We start from the raw sequence: 17,331 nt of genomic DNA on the forward strand, positions 1-17,331 counted from the left end.
AAAGCTAAGAGTTAACTCCAAATATAAAATCTGTTGTAATGCATCCAGATCATTCCAGCTCAAGAAAGTATGCATCCAGGGGATATTCTGGCCTGCTGAAGACTCCCTCTTTGCTTGTTCTTGTGTTTTCTCCCTTTATCTTCTCACAAGAGTAGGAATCTCCTTTCTTCACTCCCATTCTGCCTTTGGATCCCATGTTTATCCCTTCTTTCTCCATCTCTTTGTTTTTTATCACCTTTAGTTTCTTTCCCATTTTAGCCTACTGCATTTATCAGATGAGCTGACCTATTCTGTGCTAAGTCTGTGGACAGCAAAATGAAAGTTGTCATATAAAATAAACAAACAAAGCCACTACTGTCTCCTTGAAGCATCAGAGTAGCCAAAAGTGTCAAGAAAACTGATAGAAATTTGACCTGTATAAAGATGTCTGCATCATTCTCTGCAACTGCTTCATTTCTATGAATGTTTTAAAGTTATATAGTTATCTGTCTGTAATTCTGCTTGGCCTGACAGGCTGAAACATTTTGTTTAATTTTCATGACAAGAAAAATGATGCCTAGAGGGGTCAGAGACTTCTTTTCTCTTGTCTATCCACTGGAGTTTTATTAAGAAATGTCTCTTAATCTGGCTCTTGTGTAAACAAGTTATCTGGATGAAAAATACAATTTGTGTGGCACATTTCTCATACAAAACTTGAAAACAACTATTGCTGCCTTCATTACGGTGAATTTAAATATTATCTTGATATAGTGTAAATTTGTCAAAGAAGAAAAAGACATTAAGATTTATCACGGGTTGCCTACCTCCATTCCCAACAGTTTCAGGGCTTTTGGCTGCACAAAAAGGTTAGAAAAATGTTATTTATCCCAGAAGGATGATGAAAAAAATACAACTATATGTGTATACATACATACATATGTAACTGTAACATGTGGTGTTTAACATATAATATAGACTATAGAATGTAGAGTATGTAATAGACAATATATAATACAGAACAAAATGTACAATGCAATGTAAAGTAATACAAGTATATACATCAAGCAAAGAATTATATATATTTAATTCAAACTTAATTTTGACCCTATTTCACGAAAACACACGACAGAAGACATACATTTGGATTCAGGTACAAATTACAGCTGGTTTGGGGCTTTCTAGTGGAAAAGAGATAGGAATTACTGCTAAGGCCTGAATGGATTTCTTGGGGGTGCATCAGTATTTTGGCCATTTCCTTGGCACACTTTTATTGAGCGCTGTGGAACTGCTCCGTATGTTGGTTCAGTATCTGTGAAATCGCTACTCAAACTCTCTTCTTGATGGAGTCAAGCTCCTTCTTGAAGAAGTCTCTCCCAGCAGCTACAATTACTACCTTTGTTCTCAGAAATTAAGAATGAAAGTGTAGGGGAAAAAACACATTTCTGGTGTTTGGCTCTAACCATTTCACAGGGCTGTTGCTCTTCATAGCCACTTAAAACAATATTTGATGGTGTGTATTGCTAAAACCTTAACTGAGACACAAAATGAAAATGTGAGGTAAAAATAAGCAAAGAAAGAACCACAAATCTTACTGGGAGCAGTTCAGCAGATTTTTCTTAAAGCTGGATTGGGCCATTGGTGTTATGGATGACAATAAGCATCTCTATGTTTCAGAAAGTTATCAAACTTACTTTGGATTCACAGTATTGCAAACTATCAAACATGAAAACCACAAAAATACTGAATGGTGCTTTGGCTAGGAGTCCACTGACTTAGCTGGACCCACCTCCAGCCAAGAAAGCCAATTCTGAGCTATGGGTTTCTTTGCACTGATACCTTCAGGCCACAATCAAGACGATAGGAAATGCATCTATCAAAACACAAGCTTTTTCAGGTCTAAATCAGGTGCCCTATGGCATAATTGGTACAGGTCAAAAGATTTGTCTTTCAAAAGCTATGGACACTCATCATTACAGATTTTAGAGACAGAAGACAGTTTTATGTCCTTGTCTCAGCAGGGCAGCAGACCTCAATAATTTCTTCATTAAATTAATAAAAAGTGTAGCTTGTATCAGTGGCTGGTTGCAGTGTCTTGTGGTGAAATAGCTGCTATATACATAATGAAAATGAATCTGTATACTGTGGTGTGTGCATGTGGATTCCCCCAGCCTGGAACCATCTAAGAAGCTGTGGTTATCCCTGCCAGTGGGTGCAGTCATACAGATGGCAAATAACTTGCTCCTTACCCTCTTGGGCCCAAATAAATTGTGGTACAGTGTTCTGAACCGTTTTCGCGTGTAATTGCAGCGATATGCTCCTCCCATCAGGTACTCTATCACCAAACCAATATCGATCAGACTTATCCGATAATCAGGAGGTAAATTTCCCTGCAATGAAAGTAAGAAGGGTAGTGGGGGAGGAAGAAATACTTATTACTAGAGTTGTTAAATATACTTTATAATGATGTTAGAATAAAACAAATTAATAGTTAAAAACAGGAATGTATTATTATGCTGGGTAATTAATTCACCTTAAAATAGATCCAACCGAAACCTGGATATTCTCGCTTGGAAAGAAGACATAAGTTAAATAAGAAGGTGAAGAACTTGTTGTAAGTAACAGAAGATAATGTCAGTACACAGTACTCATATTCTTCAGCTGGGGAAACAAGGAACATGACTGCAGAACGAACATGACTGCAGAACAAAAAGCACGAGGATCAGCACACTTGAAAGGTCAGACACAGTTGCTGGACTTTAATCCTGCAAGACAGCACCTTTTCTGCACCATCTGTCCCCCACAACTCTTGTCCTGGCATCTCATGTCTCTGCTGGCATCTCTTTGGACTGCCTCATCTGCACTGCCAAGGCACGGTGAAGTGACATCATGAGATACCATTTGTTCACATGGAACTATCTCCTGTGTATGATCTTCCTATCCTGCAGTGTTTCCTTCCCATGTTCCAGGAAAGGAAGGGCAGCGAGGAAAGAGTTGTGTTATCCACTCTAAGGACTTGTAACCAGTGCATGAGTTATTATTATTGCTAGTTGCTAGAGGCAAGAAGAGTCTGTTAGCATTTATTCTTGGGGTTATGTACAAATAAACACATATCTTTGCTTAAATTCCACACCTGGTATGAGGAAATAATCTGTATGTATAAAAGTAAGTAAGAAAGTTGTAATAAACAAAATATCTGTCCCTAATTCTTTGGGTTTTGGGTTTTTAAAATTATTTTTATTTTTTATTTTTTCCCAAGAAGAAAACTACAGGTCTAGCAATTTTCCTAGATGGTACCCCTTGAGCTCCCAACATATTTTACTGAAAGCCCCTCTAAGCACAGTAATCTGGATACCTAATTTCCAGCAGTGCCAGGGAGATTGTTGCCCAAAAGGTGAACTGTGCTTGTGACAAGGGTCATTTAGCAGGGTCCTGGAAAAATGTCTACGTACTTGCTCTTCCATTTCTTTTCCTTTCTTATCCTCTGTTAAATATAATGTATATATATATATACAATGTCTTCAGCATGCACTTCTTATTTTGAAGGGAAAAAGAATGATAAATATGGCCATGTCTTCCTGCCCTCACTTTGTGAACTCCCTTGCACATATTTTCCTTCTCTTCACTGTCAAGGCTGAAAACCTTGGTTATGAGTTCTCTGATACCTATGGCTTGCAAAACTCTGAAGAAAAATCTCAGTAATAGATTATCTCTTACTACATATGTATATGAGTCTGCCTTTTAGTTAACTAAGCACTTCTCTTCTCCAGTAGCAGTGAGCCTGATGTGACACCTAGCCGGACAGAACAATTTCAGGGTGCGCTGGTCTCATGGATGTGCTGGTGAAGTGCTCCTGGAAGTCTCTGGCAACAGAAGAACAAAATCCCAGTGTGGGCACATCTGCTCTTCAGTCCCCCCCTGGAGCTCCACAAGGAAGACTCTTATGCCTTCACAGGAAAAAAGGGCTAACGGGAAGGGAATGCTCTCAAATGAAAGTTTGAGTCTTTCTCTAAATCACTGCCACCGCATTATTTGGATGACAGTTTATGGTTCAACGAGCAGTTCTCTATCAGAAAAGAAGGCATGATTCAGCAAATTGTGCATAGGTCACCCAGACCTAGACTTCTCCTTAAGAACCCTGCAGATTTACAGCTCTCTGTCCTGTATGTCATTGTGCAAAACATGTGAGTACAAATTAAAGGTGTAAAGAGAAGTAAATTATCCTTCTGTGAACTGTGAGCAGTAGCCTTGAAAAAAGAGAATATTGCTCTAGTAAAAAATTAACTTGTATAGTCAACATTGCAGAAGGACCAGGAAATTGTAATTGTTAGCTTCAAACTTCTTCAGTGCACTGTAACAAAATAATCATATTTTCTATCATGATATACAACAGACATTAGAGTTAGCCTGTAGCTCTTTTTATGTGATCTTCAGAAGAAGGTTAGTAATTTGCATGAAGCAATTTTATGACTGTTGTGTCTTGCTGGAAATGTCTTCATGTCTGCAGATATCTGCCTGGCTTCTCTGCAGATGTGCTTATTAGATTCAGAGCAGAGAAACACTAATGGAGAACAGATGGCAGCTGGTTCTGCAGAAGAGATGAAATGGATGCAAAGATCCCACTTCCTCTTCTACTTGAGCAAGGAAGAGCAATGCTTATTTCCCTCTCTGCTCACCATGGTACAAACAGCATGCTGAAAGGTTGAGGCAGGAGAGGGAGGCAGTGCTGCGGTGTACTATGCCTAGCAATGTGCTGGGATTCAAAGGGACAGAGGATCAAGGAAATTTAGTGGCAAAAGGTGAGCTGCCAACTGCCTTTCAGCATATTCTTTTACATTCTTCCTACTCTTGGCTAATCTGATAGGGGAATTACTATGGTTTGCTGGACTGCATATTATCTGGTGTATTTGAACCTGGTAATTGTTATTCTGAACTGTTTAAAGAAAAATAATTTAAATCTAAAAATGGAATCCTGATCTTTTTTTGTTTGTTTTTTGTTTTTTCCCCAAAATGTTCTTCTCTCTCCAGAATGCTTAAGGCAATGACAGTTTTACTGGACCAAGGATGAAGGCATACGCAGAAGTGGGAGCTGTAGCTCCAAGACAGAGTTGTAGGTTTTCAACAGACTCCTGCTGTCTTAATGTGATACACTAAAACTGGATGCTTTCATGTTATTAAGTGGCAAAAAATACTTGAGCAATTAAGAAAGCACAACAGGTGTCAGGGTGCTGCATGTGTTAGAAAGCGTGGGTTTCTTGATATAGATTCTAAAATTTCTAAAATTTTGTAAATGGATTTAGATAGAAAATTCCCAATAGAATAACTTTAACAAAAAATGCATCTAAACCTCCCAGATAATATAGAAACACTTTGCTAAAGAAAACTCACATATTCACAACAGAAATATACACATTTTGTAGACATAAACATACGGCTGGCTCCCTGCTAAGACAAAATTACTTTTCCAAAGTCAGCAGCCATAGTAAAGCCAATTGAACCATCCTTGTGAAATGGTGCAAATGTGCCAAAGCATTTGCCAAATCAGCAGACACCTTGAACTACTCTGGCAGCGATGAGTCTGCTTGTAAATGAAGCACAGTGGTGCAAGTGGGCCAGAACCCCTCCAAGAACAGCAAAAGTTTGCCTGGGCTAATTCTAGCACAGCCAAGGTGGCCAAGAATGATGGGGGAGAAGGCTCCACTTCTGGGTATGATAGGTACCCCAGTTAATAAGCAATTACCCTTTTAAGGCCAGGACAAGCTAGTGCTAATGCCTTATGGTTGTCCTGAAGAAACTTCAACTTTAAGCTGCAGCTAATCAATTACAGTATTTTTTTTTTTCACTTCAAGTGCATTTTTATATTTGTCAAGTTCCAATCCTCTGATTTTGCATGCTGAGGAAAAAAATAATACTTTCAAAATTCTGTCTATTGCTTGTTAGTTCTTTGGAAATGTAGACATACAGTGGCAGTCCAAAATAAAGAACTTTGAAAACTTATATCACCATAGAGTGGGATTAATATATATTAATTTTTGGATTAAAGAAAGAAATCCTCTGTTAATTTCTACTAATCTTCATTAGACAGTTGAGCCAGGGAAGGATTTTCTAAAAACAACCTGTAGAGGGCAACGCCCACTCACAGGCAGGATGTCAAGCACGGCCAGTGTTTCTTCCTTCTTAGCCTGGATGTGTCTGTTTGCACCGTCTGGGGAAGGAAGTCAACGTTGTATGATAAATTCTGTACTCTCGACAGGGTATGTCAAACAGGACACGATGCAAACGATGCAGACAGATTTGTCCCCGTATGTAGTTATGGAAGTGAGAGGATCAAAAGGAGAGATAAGCAAAGTTGTCTCTAAAGCAGGGTCATTAAGGAGTACTTTGTCTTGTTAATCAGCACAGCAGAATTTAAGTGCGCTTTGATTACTGTAAATTCTTTAAGGCTGTGTCTCCAGGCCTTGACAATATGCCCAGGCTAACAATCTTCACAGCAATATTTGGGAATCTAAATAGAAAATAAATTAACATGTTTGTATGTGCCTGAGTGCGTATGCGTGCGCATGTGTGTCTGTAAGCTGCCACAAACAGGATGTGGTTATGTGACTTCTGTTGTTAAAATTCTTTGCTCTACTAAGCAGGCAGGGTGGTCTTTTAAACAAAAAAAAAAAATCCTCCTAGTGATTTATACAGTTGTGTAATACAATAGTACTAAATTAAATAATACTTCTATGATTTGTAAGCATCCATTTTCTAATTGAGAATTCACAATGACGAAGATGTAAATAACTTTTTATAGTATACACCCTTTTAAATAGTGCAAGTTTTAAAATTGGGATGTATGCATAAAAAGCACAGACTATGCATATCCTTTAAGTTTTGTCTCAAGGTGACACACTCATTTTTTTGTATTTATGTTTTGCGAAACTGTAACCAAATCTGAGAGGTTAGTTTTCTGGCATAAAAATATATATAAACTCAAAAACTAGCATCAGCAGTGTGGTCTGGTTTTCATGCATGGTGGACTACCTAACTGTCAAATAATGTCAAAGTTATTTCCAATGAGGTGTTTTCATTTAAGGTGGTGTCAGATGTCAGGGCTATGGCAAGCTGTCACTTTTCTCCGAGTGAACCACAGTTGTTTCTTGCCACTGACAAAATGAGAAATACAGCCCCAGAGGTGCAGTTTTCTGGTGAAGGTGCTAGAGGACTGCACCAGGCTGTTTGTTTTTACAGCCCTTAACTATATTCTAATAAGAGTGCCCATTGACTTCATGTAGTGGGAATTAGCGGAGGCTTCACATATGGATAGAAGAAAGAAAGAAAGAAAGATGCATTTGTTGAAAAATGACCATCAACTAACATCAATCAATCACCATGGAACAAATATAGTGTAAGTTTATTTAATGCCAATGTCTACCAATATATACCTATCAGTACTGGTCATCTTCACCTATTTTGATGCTCTATTTTCAAGAGCTCCTTTAAAAATATGTCTTTTGTTAGGGACTTAGAAAAAGATATTGATACTATTCAGTTACTCAGCATACAAATTGCTGTGCCTTTAAAGGAGGACTTGGAAAGGTGATGCTGGGGGACAGAGGAGTTTGAGAAGGAATATATTTTAAAGTTAAGAAGACAGATGATGCTTGTTTCAAAATCTTACGGGCACACAAATAACTGCATATTTAGTAACAAAAAAATTCTGGTAACTTGAACTTCAAGAGAACTAGTCAGTCTAAATGCACTTTAGTTTTACTCTGCTCCATCCAAGGGGATTTGTGCGTAAGAACAGTTTCAGTTTCTTCTATAGGCATTTCACACTTTCCGATGATCACTTAATGTACTGTATATAATTGAATGATGATGCCATGTAGCACACTAATCAAAGAAAACCACCAGAACTGCCCTAAACATAACTACTGATAATTATGTAGCACCTTTTAGCAGAAAGATGGTATCTGAAGCATTGCCACTCCCCTCCCTTAGTTCCCTTTGGTTCTCCTCAGCTGTCAGTGACAGATGAAACCACAGAAACTTGTGCTCTTACAAAAATCTTCATTCCTTTTTCAATCTTCTATCTAGTCCCATGTACAGAAATCTCCTTTCTCAAGTATGCTACCCTTGAAGTCTGACTTATGTAATGTGCAAGGTTGTAATCTGCACATGCTTTGGTAGAATATTCAAGCTGATGAGGTCAGTTGCAGACTCAATCTCCTTACTTGATCCATCTATTTAGAGATAAAGGATTTTGATTCATTGCTGCTGCTGTAACACTTTTAATCTTGAATACATTGCTAAAGGTATTTGGTATCTCTTTTCTGTCACTATACCTTTCTGTGTTTCTGTCCTACCCTCCTAATGGCTCTTTATAATTCAGGGTGCTTGAAAACAATTTGATAAGGGGGCAGGAGAGATGTTGCACTATTTGTTTTTGTGTATTTCTGCTGAGGAAGATGGCTACAATATGCCACACAACACAGAACGAGGAACTGTTTCAACAAACTAGGATACAGCACAAGGATAACAGCTATTTTACAGGCTTGGAAGTAAACTAACAACAAGGAGATTAGCTTTGACAATAGTTGCAGGTATGGAAAATACAGATAACAGCATAAATCCACATGGTATGTAAGAGCCTACAGTTATGCTAGCAGAAGCACTATTACCCAAGCATCTAAAACTACAGAGAAAGCAAGCCAAATAACTTGCTAATTGTCATTGTATGCAAAAAATTCATATTCAGTACATACAAACAGGACATTCTGTAATGGCAGGGGAAGGAGAAGGCTCTGACTGAAAGCTCATGCAAAACAGATATTGTATCTAGCTACAAAAAGCAATCATAGCATTATCTCCAACCTACCGTCTATTGGACTCTTACCTTTTTGACATCCCTTACTAGATGATACAGAGTGTTAGATGGTCCATGTCTCTGCAAGGACAAATAAAGAAGAATAAAATAGTTTTGCACTGTCCAAAGATGTGCAAGATGTAACAGTTGAAATTACTTTCTCACCTTAGTAGTTTAAAAACCAGGCAACTGAGAGCACTTCAATTGTACAGTGTTATCAACTAAAAAGAAATAAAATCAATTACAAGAGCATTATTTCACCTGACTTCTCCTTTGTACAAAACCTTCAGTAAGAAAATCAGAACAACTCCCATACTGGATGAAAACTAAGGTCCTATATACCAGATTAGGCTCCTGGCTTAGGCAAAGCAGGAGGCCAGCACTGCTTCTGGGAGAGAGTATAAGGAAAAACAGCTGCTTAGGTGTCAGCCTTCCTGCACTCAAAATCTCCACTTCCACCTTTGGTGGCTCAGAGAGCCCCTGAGCCTGATGTTGCATCTGGGCTATCTTGTCTGACAGCCACTAACAGCATGCACAGTCTGTGAATTTGTCCCATCTTCTTTTGACTCCACCCAACATGCAAAACATTCTGCAGCAGACTCCTACAATTTCAGTTATATGTTAAGTGGAAAAGTACTTTCTTTTCTGTTGTTTTTTTGGCTGTTGCAGATAGCTGAAGAGACTTTTATGGGAGGTGTCCTTGTTTGTAACTGATGATAGATGAGACCACTGCATATGCTCAGAGTCAGTCTTTCTGTATATACATTGCTCTGCATTTGACAACACTTTATGTAATGCCATCACTGAGCATGATGAGACCTTCCTGTGATTCTTCATATGCAGCTTCAAATTTACCTAACCTGAGTGATGCTATATCACCTGGAAACATCATTCCTTCAGTAGTTACTATTTTTCAGATCATCGCTAAACAGACTGATCAGCAGTGGTCCCAGGACATAGTCTTGGATGACCCTGGTCATGATGTCCTTTTTGAGCGAGAACAGACCATGTATTCCTACTCTCTGTTTTCTATCCTTCAAGTAGTTTTTAAATCATAAATGCCCCTTATCTTCTATGCCATGACAGCTAAATTTCTTTTAATAACATTTGAGGTTGTCAAATATTGTCAAACAGGTTTGCAAAAACAGGCATACCAAGTGCCACATCCTTATTCACCTGTATGTTGACTTCAGAAACAGTAATAGATTTCTAAGGCTTAACATTTTCCTACAGAAGCCAATAAACTCTTTCTTGACATAAAATTGATCCCCTTGCCTATTAATTCTATTATTTATTGTATTTTTAAAAATTTGACATGGCAGAAATCAGATTCACTGGTTTGTAGCTACCCAGGTCACTCTCAGGGCTCGTGCTGAAATTTGGTATTTTTAAACTGGCCTTGTAAATTTTTTGGTGGTAAGGCTATTATGGATGCATTAGGTCATGTATTATAAATTGTAGTTTAGGCATTTCACAGACTGGGTCTTTTGAAATGGTTGCATGAATATAGTGACTTCTCTAGCTCACAAGACATTTGTTCAAAAAGGCCTTCTTTTAGCTGTAGAACTGAAGACTTTCCTCAAACTAAATCCCTGTAAAAAATGGCTTTGGTACAGGAACTATAATGCTTATCTCTGTAGCAAGAAAGCACGTAGGCTTTCTATTCTTAGTAGATGCTAGTCAATAGGCAAAGTTTAAAATGATCAAAGATCAGATGGGAATCTCTGTCTGAAGGGTGGCACAGATACCTGTTCCTCCATATTTTGCACAAATTTAATGAATTCTTTTCATGTTTGGTATTTTTGAAAGACTGACTTCTGGTCACCATCAGTGTGAAACATCTCTGGTAACAGTCCAGCATGGCAGTTTATGATGTCAGGGCTTTGAAAGTACTGTCAGAAAAAAACTTTGAAATGGCCTATGCACTATGTCACAAATCCTCTCCAACAGATGCAACTAGCAATCCCAAGAACTAGAAAATGCTTTAAGATTTTTCTATACCACTTAAAAAATTTGAACTTCTTGGTTTCTCTTGATAGGCAATAATGATGTGAATGCTGGAATGTGTTTTGCAGTTGAGAAATCAGAAGCAGTTTGAACCTGTGCAGTTTTATGTTCATTTTAAGGGCAAAGATATAAAACCTGCAAAGAGGATTTTAAAAGTCAAAACTATAATTTTTGGAACATTCAGTAAGGACACAGGGAAGTCTTTCACTGTAACAGAACATCTGAAATAGTCAGATTTCACCTTTAAATTCAGAATATTATCCCAAAAATTTTGCTTGTATTTGTTTTCTAGTAGCTGAGTTTGATTAACAGTTGCAACATTTTTCTGAAACCAAGAGGGCTTATACTGTCAGGAGACATATATCACCATCCTACTCTTAACTTGCTAGTTACTGTCTTCCAGCCAGTGCCATCTGCTTAAATCTCAGGTCTATCACATTGGAATTACAATGACCAGAAGTCAGCTGGTACTGTGGGGGGCTTAATCCACGTTTTACAAAATCTGTACAGCAGATTAGGTGGGCAAGACACAGTGTGTTCCATTATATGAGAGACAAAGCTAAGAGATAATGTGGACTTCTAACATGGAAAATTTCTGCAGCAGGTGTTGGCTGCCTTGTGCATCATCACGTCATTGTAATACAAGTGGGAGCTAGAACACTGAACAGAGTGTAATAGAGATATAGAAAATTTGCCTTAGGTTGGCCCTACCGTATTGTACAATTCCTCTAGCCGGGAGATGGTGAGAAAACGATGCATGCTTACTCCATTTTCTATGAGTAATTTCACAAAATCCACTCTGTCCAACACCAGTGCATCCAGCATTGCTTGCTCAAGTGAACCCACCTGCAAAGCAAGCGATTAATTCAGGCTGTTCCTGGGTGTCACAGGCTGTTATCTGTCTGGTCTGTCACCCTGGCACAAGCAGGGAATCCTGACAAAAATCTGAGGGTTGCTTGGCTAAGCTTAAAATAGCATAATCATGGGTTTAGTCTATATTGGTTTCTTTGATTCAGGGCAGTATTTCAAAACAGAGTGTCCGAGTGTTAAGATTAACGTACTCTAGGAAATCAAGATTAGGACAAGGAACTGGAACCCAAGAAACTGGTGACCACACCTCCACACCCTTCACCATCTCATTATTATCTTTATTTCTCACTTTCTTGACAAACAATTTATTTATATTGGGCATATTTGTTACGTGTACACACTCTCACTTTAATTATTATGTTTGGTTTGTGGTGTTGAAACTCAGGGTAACTTTGACACCCAGGAAGCAGAAATAGTTTCACAATTAGCATTTCTCTGAAGGGCCAAATGCAAGAAGTCTTCTTATGCAAAACATCTCCTTTTCTGTTTCTTGCAGGTTGGGGGGAGATGATAAATTATCTTATACTTCCAGCTTTTAGCTTGCAAAATAATTGCAGCTTGCAGCATTTTTGCAAATTTTTGCTCTGATGTGGTGATGGAGCAATTATGATAAGGACAGTTTAGTACCATTAAAATCCCTTCTATGTTTTGATGTATACTTATGCACAACATTGAAGACAAGATAAATAGTCCTGTTCACTCCATAACTGAAAAGGGAAGGATTTTTGAAACTAGCTTTAAGGGGCAGCAAGCTCCAGTAACTATATTTTACGCCAGGATATTTAAATGAAGGTTTTCCCTTTGTTATAGTTTTTTCATGGGGAGTTGTAAATGCTCATGTAATGACAGCATATGAAATTTTCATGATGGTGACAAAAAAAAAAGAATCACAGTAATGAATATTGTGATACAATTAAACCTTCTGAACAAAGACATGGTGGGCTTTAAGGAGCTACAGGAAGAGACAGAGTCCTTCTGATTTTGTTTTTGTGGGTGACTTCTACCACTGTAAAAACTGCAACACAAGTTGGGAGTTTACTCCTCCTCTGCCCCACACAGCATTCAGTAACTGCTCTATTTACAGACCTCCCACGACTGCAGAAGCTCATGGTGCTCCCCAGGGGATCAGGGTTGGCCAGGGAGGCTGTCCCCACAGCTGGCAGCTGGACCATAGGATGGGGCAGACACAGAGCAGGCAGATTGATGCAGAGCAGCGCTGGGCACGAAATTAACACTAGCTGGGGTTTGGAGCCACAGCACTTCTGTGGTAACATTGCTGATTGGCTCTTGTGGTCCACTTTATATCTCCAGCATTTTTGTTCAGCTTATTTTTGAAGTCCGAGCGTCATCAAATTCAGTATTTGTATATAAAAGCATATTGCTTGAAGAGAAAAAAGAAGTTTTGCTTTTCCTTTAATTTACAGCCTAACAGGGTAACATGGCTGCAAATAGGTACTTGTTTTTCTCAGCTTGCCTTCCTTCCCTTTTCTTTAAAGGTGTGGTCTCTCAGTGTTAAGGCATCGCTAGATGTCACCATTTCCTTGAACAAACGAACATATTAACATTTTTGTAACCGTGTCTGCCTTCAGTAGCTGTCAACGGGAACTCTGTGTTTGACTGGGAGCATGACTCAGTATATTTTAAACTGTGTTAAAACCAGCGCTGCCAACAGAATGGGTTTAAAGTGTTTTCAGTAGAAGATGCTATATATATACTGTACCGGCCACTGTTGCCCATAAATAAAGATCTGACTCCGGGCGATGTCTACTCTGTTCCAGGCTAATGCTAGGCTCAGCTGGTCAGGAGCAGATGCGTTAGCTCCTACGTATACAGACAGGGGTGCAGGGAGGAGAGGAGGAGAGAAAAGAAACAAGACATACTTTAGACTCAGTCAACAGACCACCATGGTAATTCCTTTTAGTCAGAAGTCTCACAGATGCCCATGTCATTTTTGCAGCTGATCTCATCTTAAAATAAAACCAAACCTTCTATTGCCCCAGTAATAAAATAATAGTTCTCAAAACTGAATCTATGGTTCTCAGATTGTCTCATACACATTAATTATTTCCTCACATCCCCCTTGAAAAATATAGTAGGCACATGTGATATTGGCTAATGCAACTTGCGGTGGAGTGAACTGGTTTCCCTCCTCTTGAACAGGAAGCAAGTGCAGAAGCCAGGAGGGATACTGATCCAGCTGCAGGAATACGCACACACACATGTATGCACATGAGCGCACAGGTACACACATACACATGCATCTAGCAATTACAAAGTTTCAACTCACACAGACCACACTGATTTCAATAGTTGTGCATTTTATGCACACATTTTATGCATTTCCCACCTGATAAGGCGGGGTTCAGTAAAAGCATAGGAATTTCTCCTTGATCCATTTGTACTTAGGGATCCTGGTGGGACAAATTTCCCTTTCACAGATGTGATATTCATGTAAGAAAGCATGCTATAAAGCTGGTGTCAAGGTACAATATATCTGAATTAAATAAGAAACTATGCAGATGATAAGATGAGTTTGGGGCTGTTTGTCTTTTTGGAAGGGAGGCTATGTTCTTCCCCATAGTTTTAATGGATGCTGTGGGACATTCCTGTCCTGCTATGCTTTTAAAATGTTTCACTAAGGATTTAATGGTTATTAGCTGATTTGTAATAGTAAAACAGTATTTGTGCTTCTGTGTCACAGGGAGAATTGTCCTGAATGAACTGATCAACCAAATAAATAAAGGGCCCTTTGACTTGTAGTGATTAAGTGATTGTATGAAGGCTCATTTTGTAAAGGCCTCATACCTCCACTGTTTTCTTGTCTTTATGAATTCTTATATCGATATCACGGAGTGAGGACAAACAAGAACATTTTCATTAATCATAGAATCACAGAATCATAGAAAGGCCTGGGTTGAAAAGGACCTTAGAGATCATCTAGTTCCAACCCCCCTGCTGTGGGCAGGGTTGCCAACCACTAGAGCAGGCTGCCCAGGGCCCCATCCAGCCTGGCCTTGAATGCCTCCAGGGATGGGGCATCCACAGCTTCTCTGGGCAACCTGTCCCAGTGCCTCACCACCCTCTGAGTGAAAAATTTCCCCCAATATCCAACCTAAATCTCCCCTGTCTTAGTTTAAAACCATTCCCACTCATCCTGTCACTATCAACCCCTGTAAACGGTCGCTCCCCTTCCTGTTTACAGGCTCCCTTCAGGTACTGGAAGGCCACAATGAGGTCTCCCCAGAGCCTTCTCTTCTCCAAGCTAAACAAGCCAAGTTCCCTCAACCTTTCTTCATAGGAGAGGTGCTCCAGCCCTCTGATCAACTTTGTGGCCCTCCTCTGGACCCGTTCCAAGAGCTCCACATCTTTCTTGTGCTGGGTTTTGCTTCAAAGCATTTCTGTTCCCATTTCAGTATTATTCAAAATCATGCACTGTTCCAGCTACAAGTGGACTCTGAAATTGGAGGCACAGAAAACATAAAGCATAACATGCTGTCCACTGAAATTCTCTGTGAAGGATCAGTTCAGGAGACCTTCAGGAAGCTTAGCCTACAGTTTAATTTCATAACTCTCAAATTTGCAGTCAGTTCACTGCCATGAAACTTTGCCAAATACTTGGCAATATCTACAGCAATTAATTGGGAGAGACTGGACTGTAGATCATCTAGATAACTTTTATTTTATTACAGAAATGAGCTCTGATAAAAAGGTAAGTGATGCAGGAGCAGATGATAGAAAGAAATGAAGAGAAGAAGAAAAAACAGTTAAAACAGTAAAAGACCTTTCTGTGACTAGGAGTCAACAGGAACACTCCTTTGCATAAGACACAGCTTCTCATTGCTATATAATGCAACACAGACCAAAGCTCTCACAAGACATCTCATGGAGGATGCCAACAACATCTGAACCTTTATGAGTTTCTTATGCAAGCAACATGCAACATGCAAGAACAGAAAATATTTACCTTTTGGAGGGGCAAAAATGTCTCTACAGTTTTATTTATAAAAACAGAAAGAAACCACCCACAGTGGGTATGATAGTGTAAATTAAGCACAGAGAGCAAATAATGTTCTCCTCCTTTCTGAAGTAAACAACAGATCCTCTCAAAACATTATTGGATCTCCTTCCCACCTGTGTGCCTTGGCAGGTGCTCAGGCAAGCTGTCTGGTGAGCAATGGAGGAGGCACATGGGTGAACTCCAAAACCCAGGGGCAGTGATGCCGATCCTGCAGCCGGGCACCATTTTGCATATGTGACAGTGGAGCTCCACCTTCTGATTTTCCTAAACTGACTGCAGCCCACAGTGCGGGTAGTCAGGGGTCCAGCCTGGTTAGAAACTGCTTTGGATCAAGAGTAGATCAGATGGACAGGGGGAAGGAGGTGGGTTGTAGACACTGCCCCCATTTCAGCCACAGCTCAAACCAAATTATGGAGGCTCCAGGTGAACACTTTTTGATCCCTAGCAGGAAGCCTTCCCCAGTTTGTGTTGAATGACCTAGCATTCCTGGGCCTTTTCATGCTTTAGGAAGGACCTGGCTGCTGGATGAACACAGGGTCTTCTGGTGCATAGGGTCAAGTGAAAGAGAACTGGGATGGTATGAAGGTATGAAGCAGTGGCTGCATCTCCAGAAAGGCCCCCAAGACCAGCAGTTCATCAGAATTGTTTTATTTGACCGTACTTATTGTTCCAAATACTGAGCAGAGGAGAAAGCAAGCTGTGGCCCAGCCTTTGTCCTTCCCACCTCCCTCCATGGTGTTTAAGGCTGCCAGCACTGGGCAAGTTTTCCTGTGGGTGCATGTGCAGCCCCAGAGATGATGCTCTTCTCAGTGCTTGTTACTGTAGTGGTTCATTTAATTGTCTCTCAAGAGCACAGTAGACATTTGGCAGTTGAAGGAAATGTATGGTTTCTCAAGAGGATTTTGTACTTCAGGTCCAAACCAGTCCATCACCTTGGGTGTAGACTGGGCAGTATAGGTCTGCATGCTGGGGCTCTGATGCATATGGTGGGACGGCTGCTCCCAGAGTGAGGTTTGTTGTTGGAAAGCCCTTGCACCTTTCTCCTCTTTCCTGTCTTCCCTATGTGGTTTTGAGGTGAATGTATATTACACTGGTATTACATAAGAGGAGAAAGAAAATAAAAGCTATAAAAGTTTTTTCAGAGCAGCATATGGACAGTGGATGCTGTTTAATAGATTTTATTCTGGGATGGACTGATGACTTTTGACTCAAATGAAAAAGAAAGTATTCAGACTATTTCAGGTGAAATTCTATGCAGTATTTAGAAGGAAAAATAATTCCACTGGTACAAGGAAAACACACTGGAACAAATGTGAGGTGTGCTTTCTTAAGATACTGTCTCCTTTCAATAACTTCCTTGATTGTGTTTGGTGCCACAGAACATGGATTTATGTCAGTAAGAAGAATCAGAAAAGTGACCTGAGGACTCATCTTGCTCATGAATGTCACTGTGATGTACCCAACTCAGAGCCAAAGAATATTTGGGAAATCAAAAAAAACCAAGGCAGAGTTAGTAACCTACTGCTCTCATCAACTCAACAGAGGGATCATAATGGAACAACTTTTTAGGCCCTAAACACTGTCAGTGGTGAGAAATTAGCATTTTGTT

General features: G+C 39.6%; 1 protein-coding gene across 1 annotated transcript in view; it reads right to left on the reverse strand.

Moving 5' to 3' along the window:
* The window catches only part of TRPM3 (transient receptor potential cation channel, subfamily M, member 3), a gene marked incomplete at its 5' end in the record, with an annotated part of 65,650 nt that overhangs the window by 43,382 nt on the left and 4,937 nt on the right, over positions 1 to 17,331 (reverse strand). The window contains 6 exons of the mRNA XM_010078460.1: positions 804 to 833; positions 2,226 to 2,366; positions 2,510 to 2,545; positions 8,858 to 8,908; positions 11,546 to 11,680; positions 13,425 to 13,525. Of these exons, the coding sequence (XP_010076762.1) occupies positions 804 to 833; positions 2,226 to 2,366; positions 2,510 to 2,545; positions 8,858 to 8,908; positions 11,546 to 11,680; positions 13,425 to 13,525 (494 nt within the window). The remainder of the gene's footprint in view (positions 1 to 803; positions 834 to 2,225; positions 2,367 to 2,509; positions 2,546 to 8,857; positions 8,909 to 11,545; positions 11,681 to 13,424; positions 13,526 to 17,331) is intronic.

Source organism: Pterocles gutturalis, unplaced genomic scaffold (genome assembly GCF_000699245.1).
Source record: "Pterocles gutturalis isolate BGI_N339 unplaced genomic scaffold, ASM69924v1 scaffold1623, whole genome shotgun sequence".
Lineage (NCBI taxonomy): Eukaryota > Metazoa > Chordata > Aves > Pterocliformes > Pteroclidae > Pterocles > Pterocles gutturalis.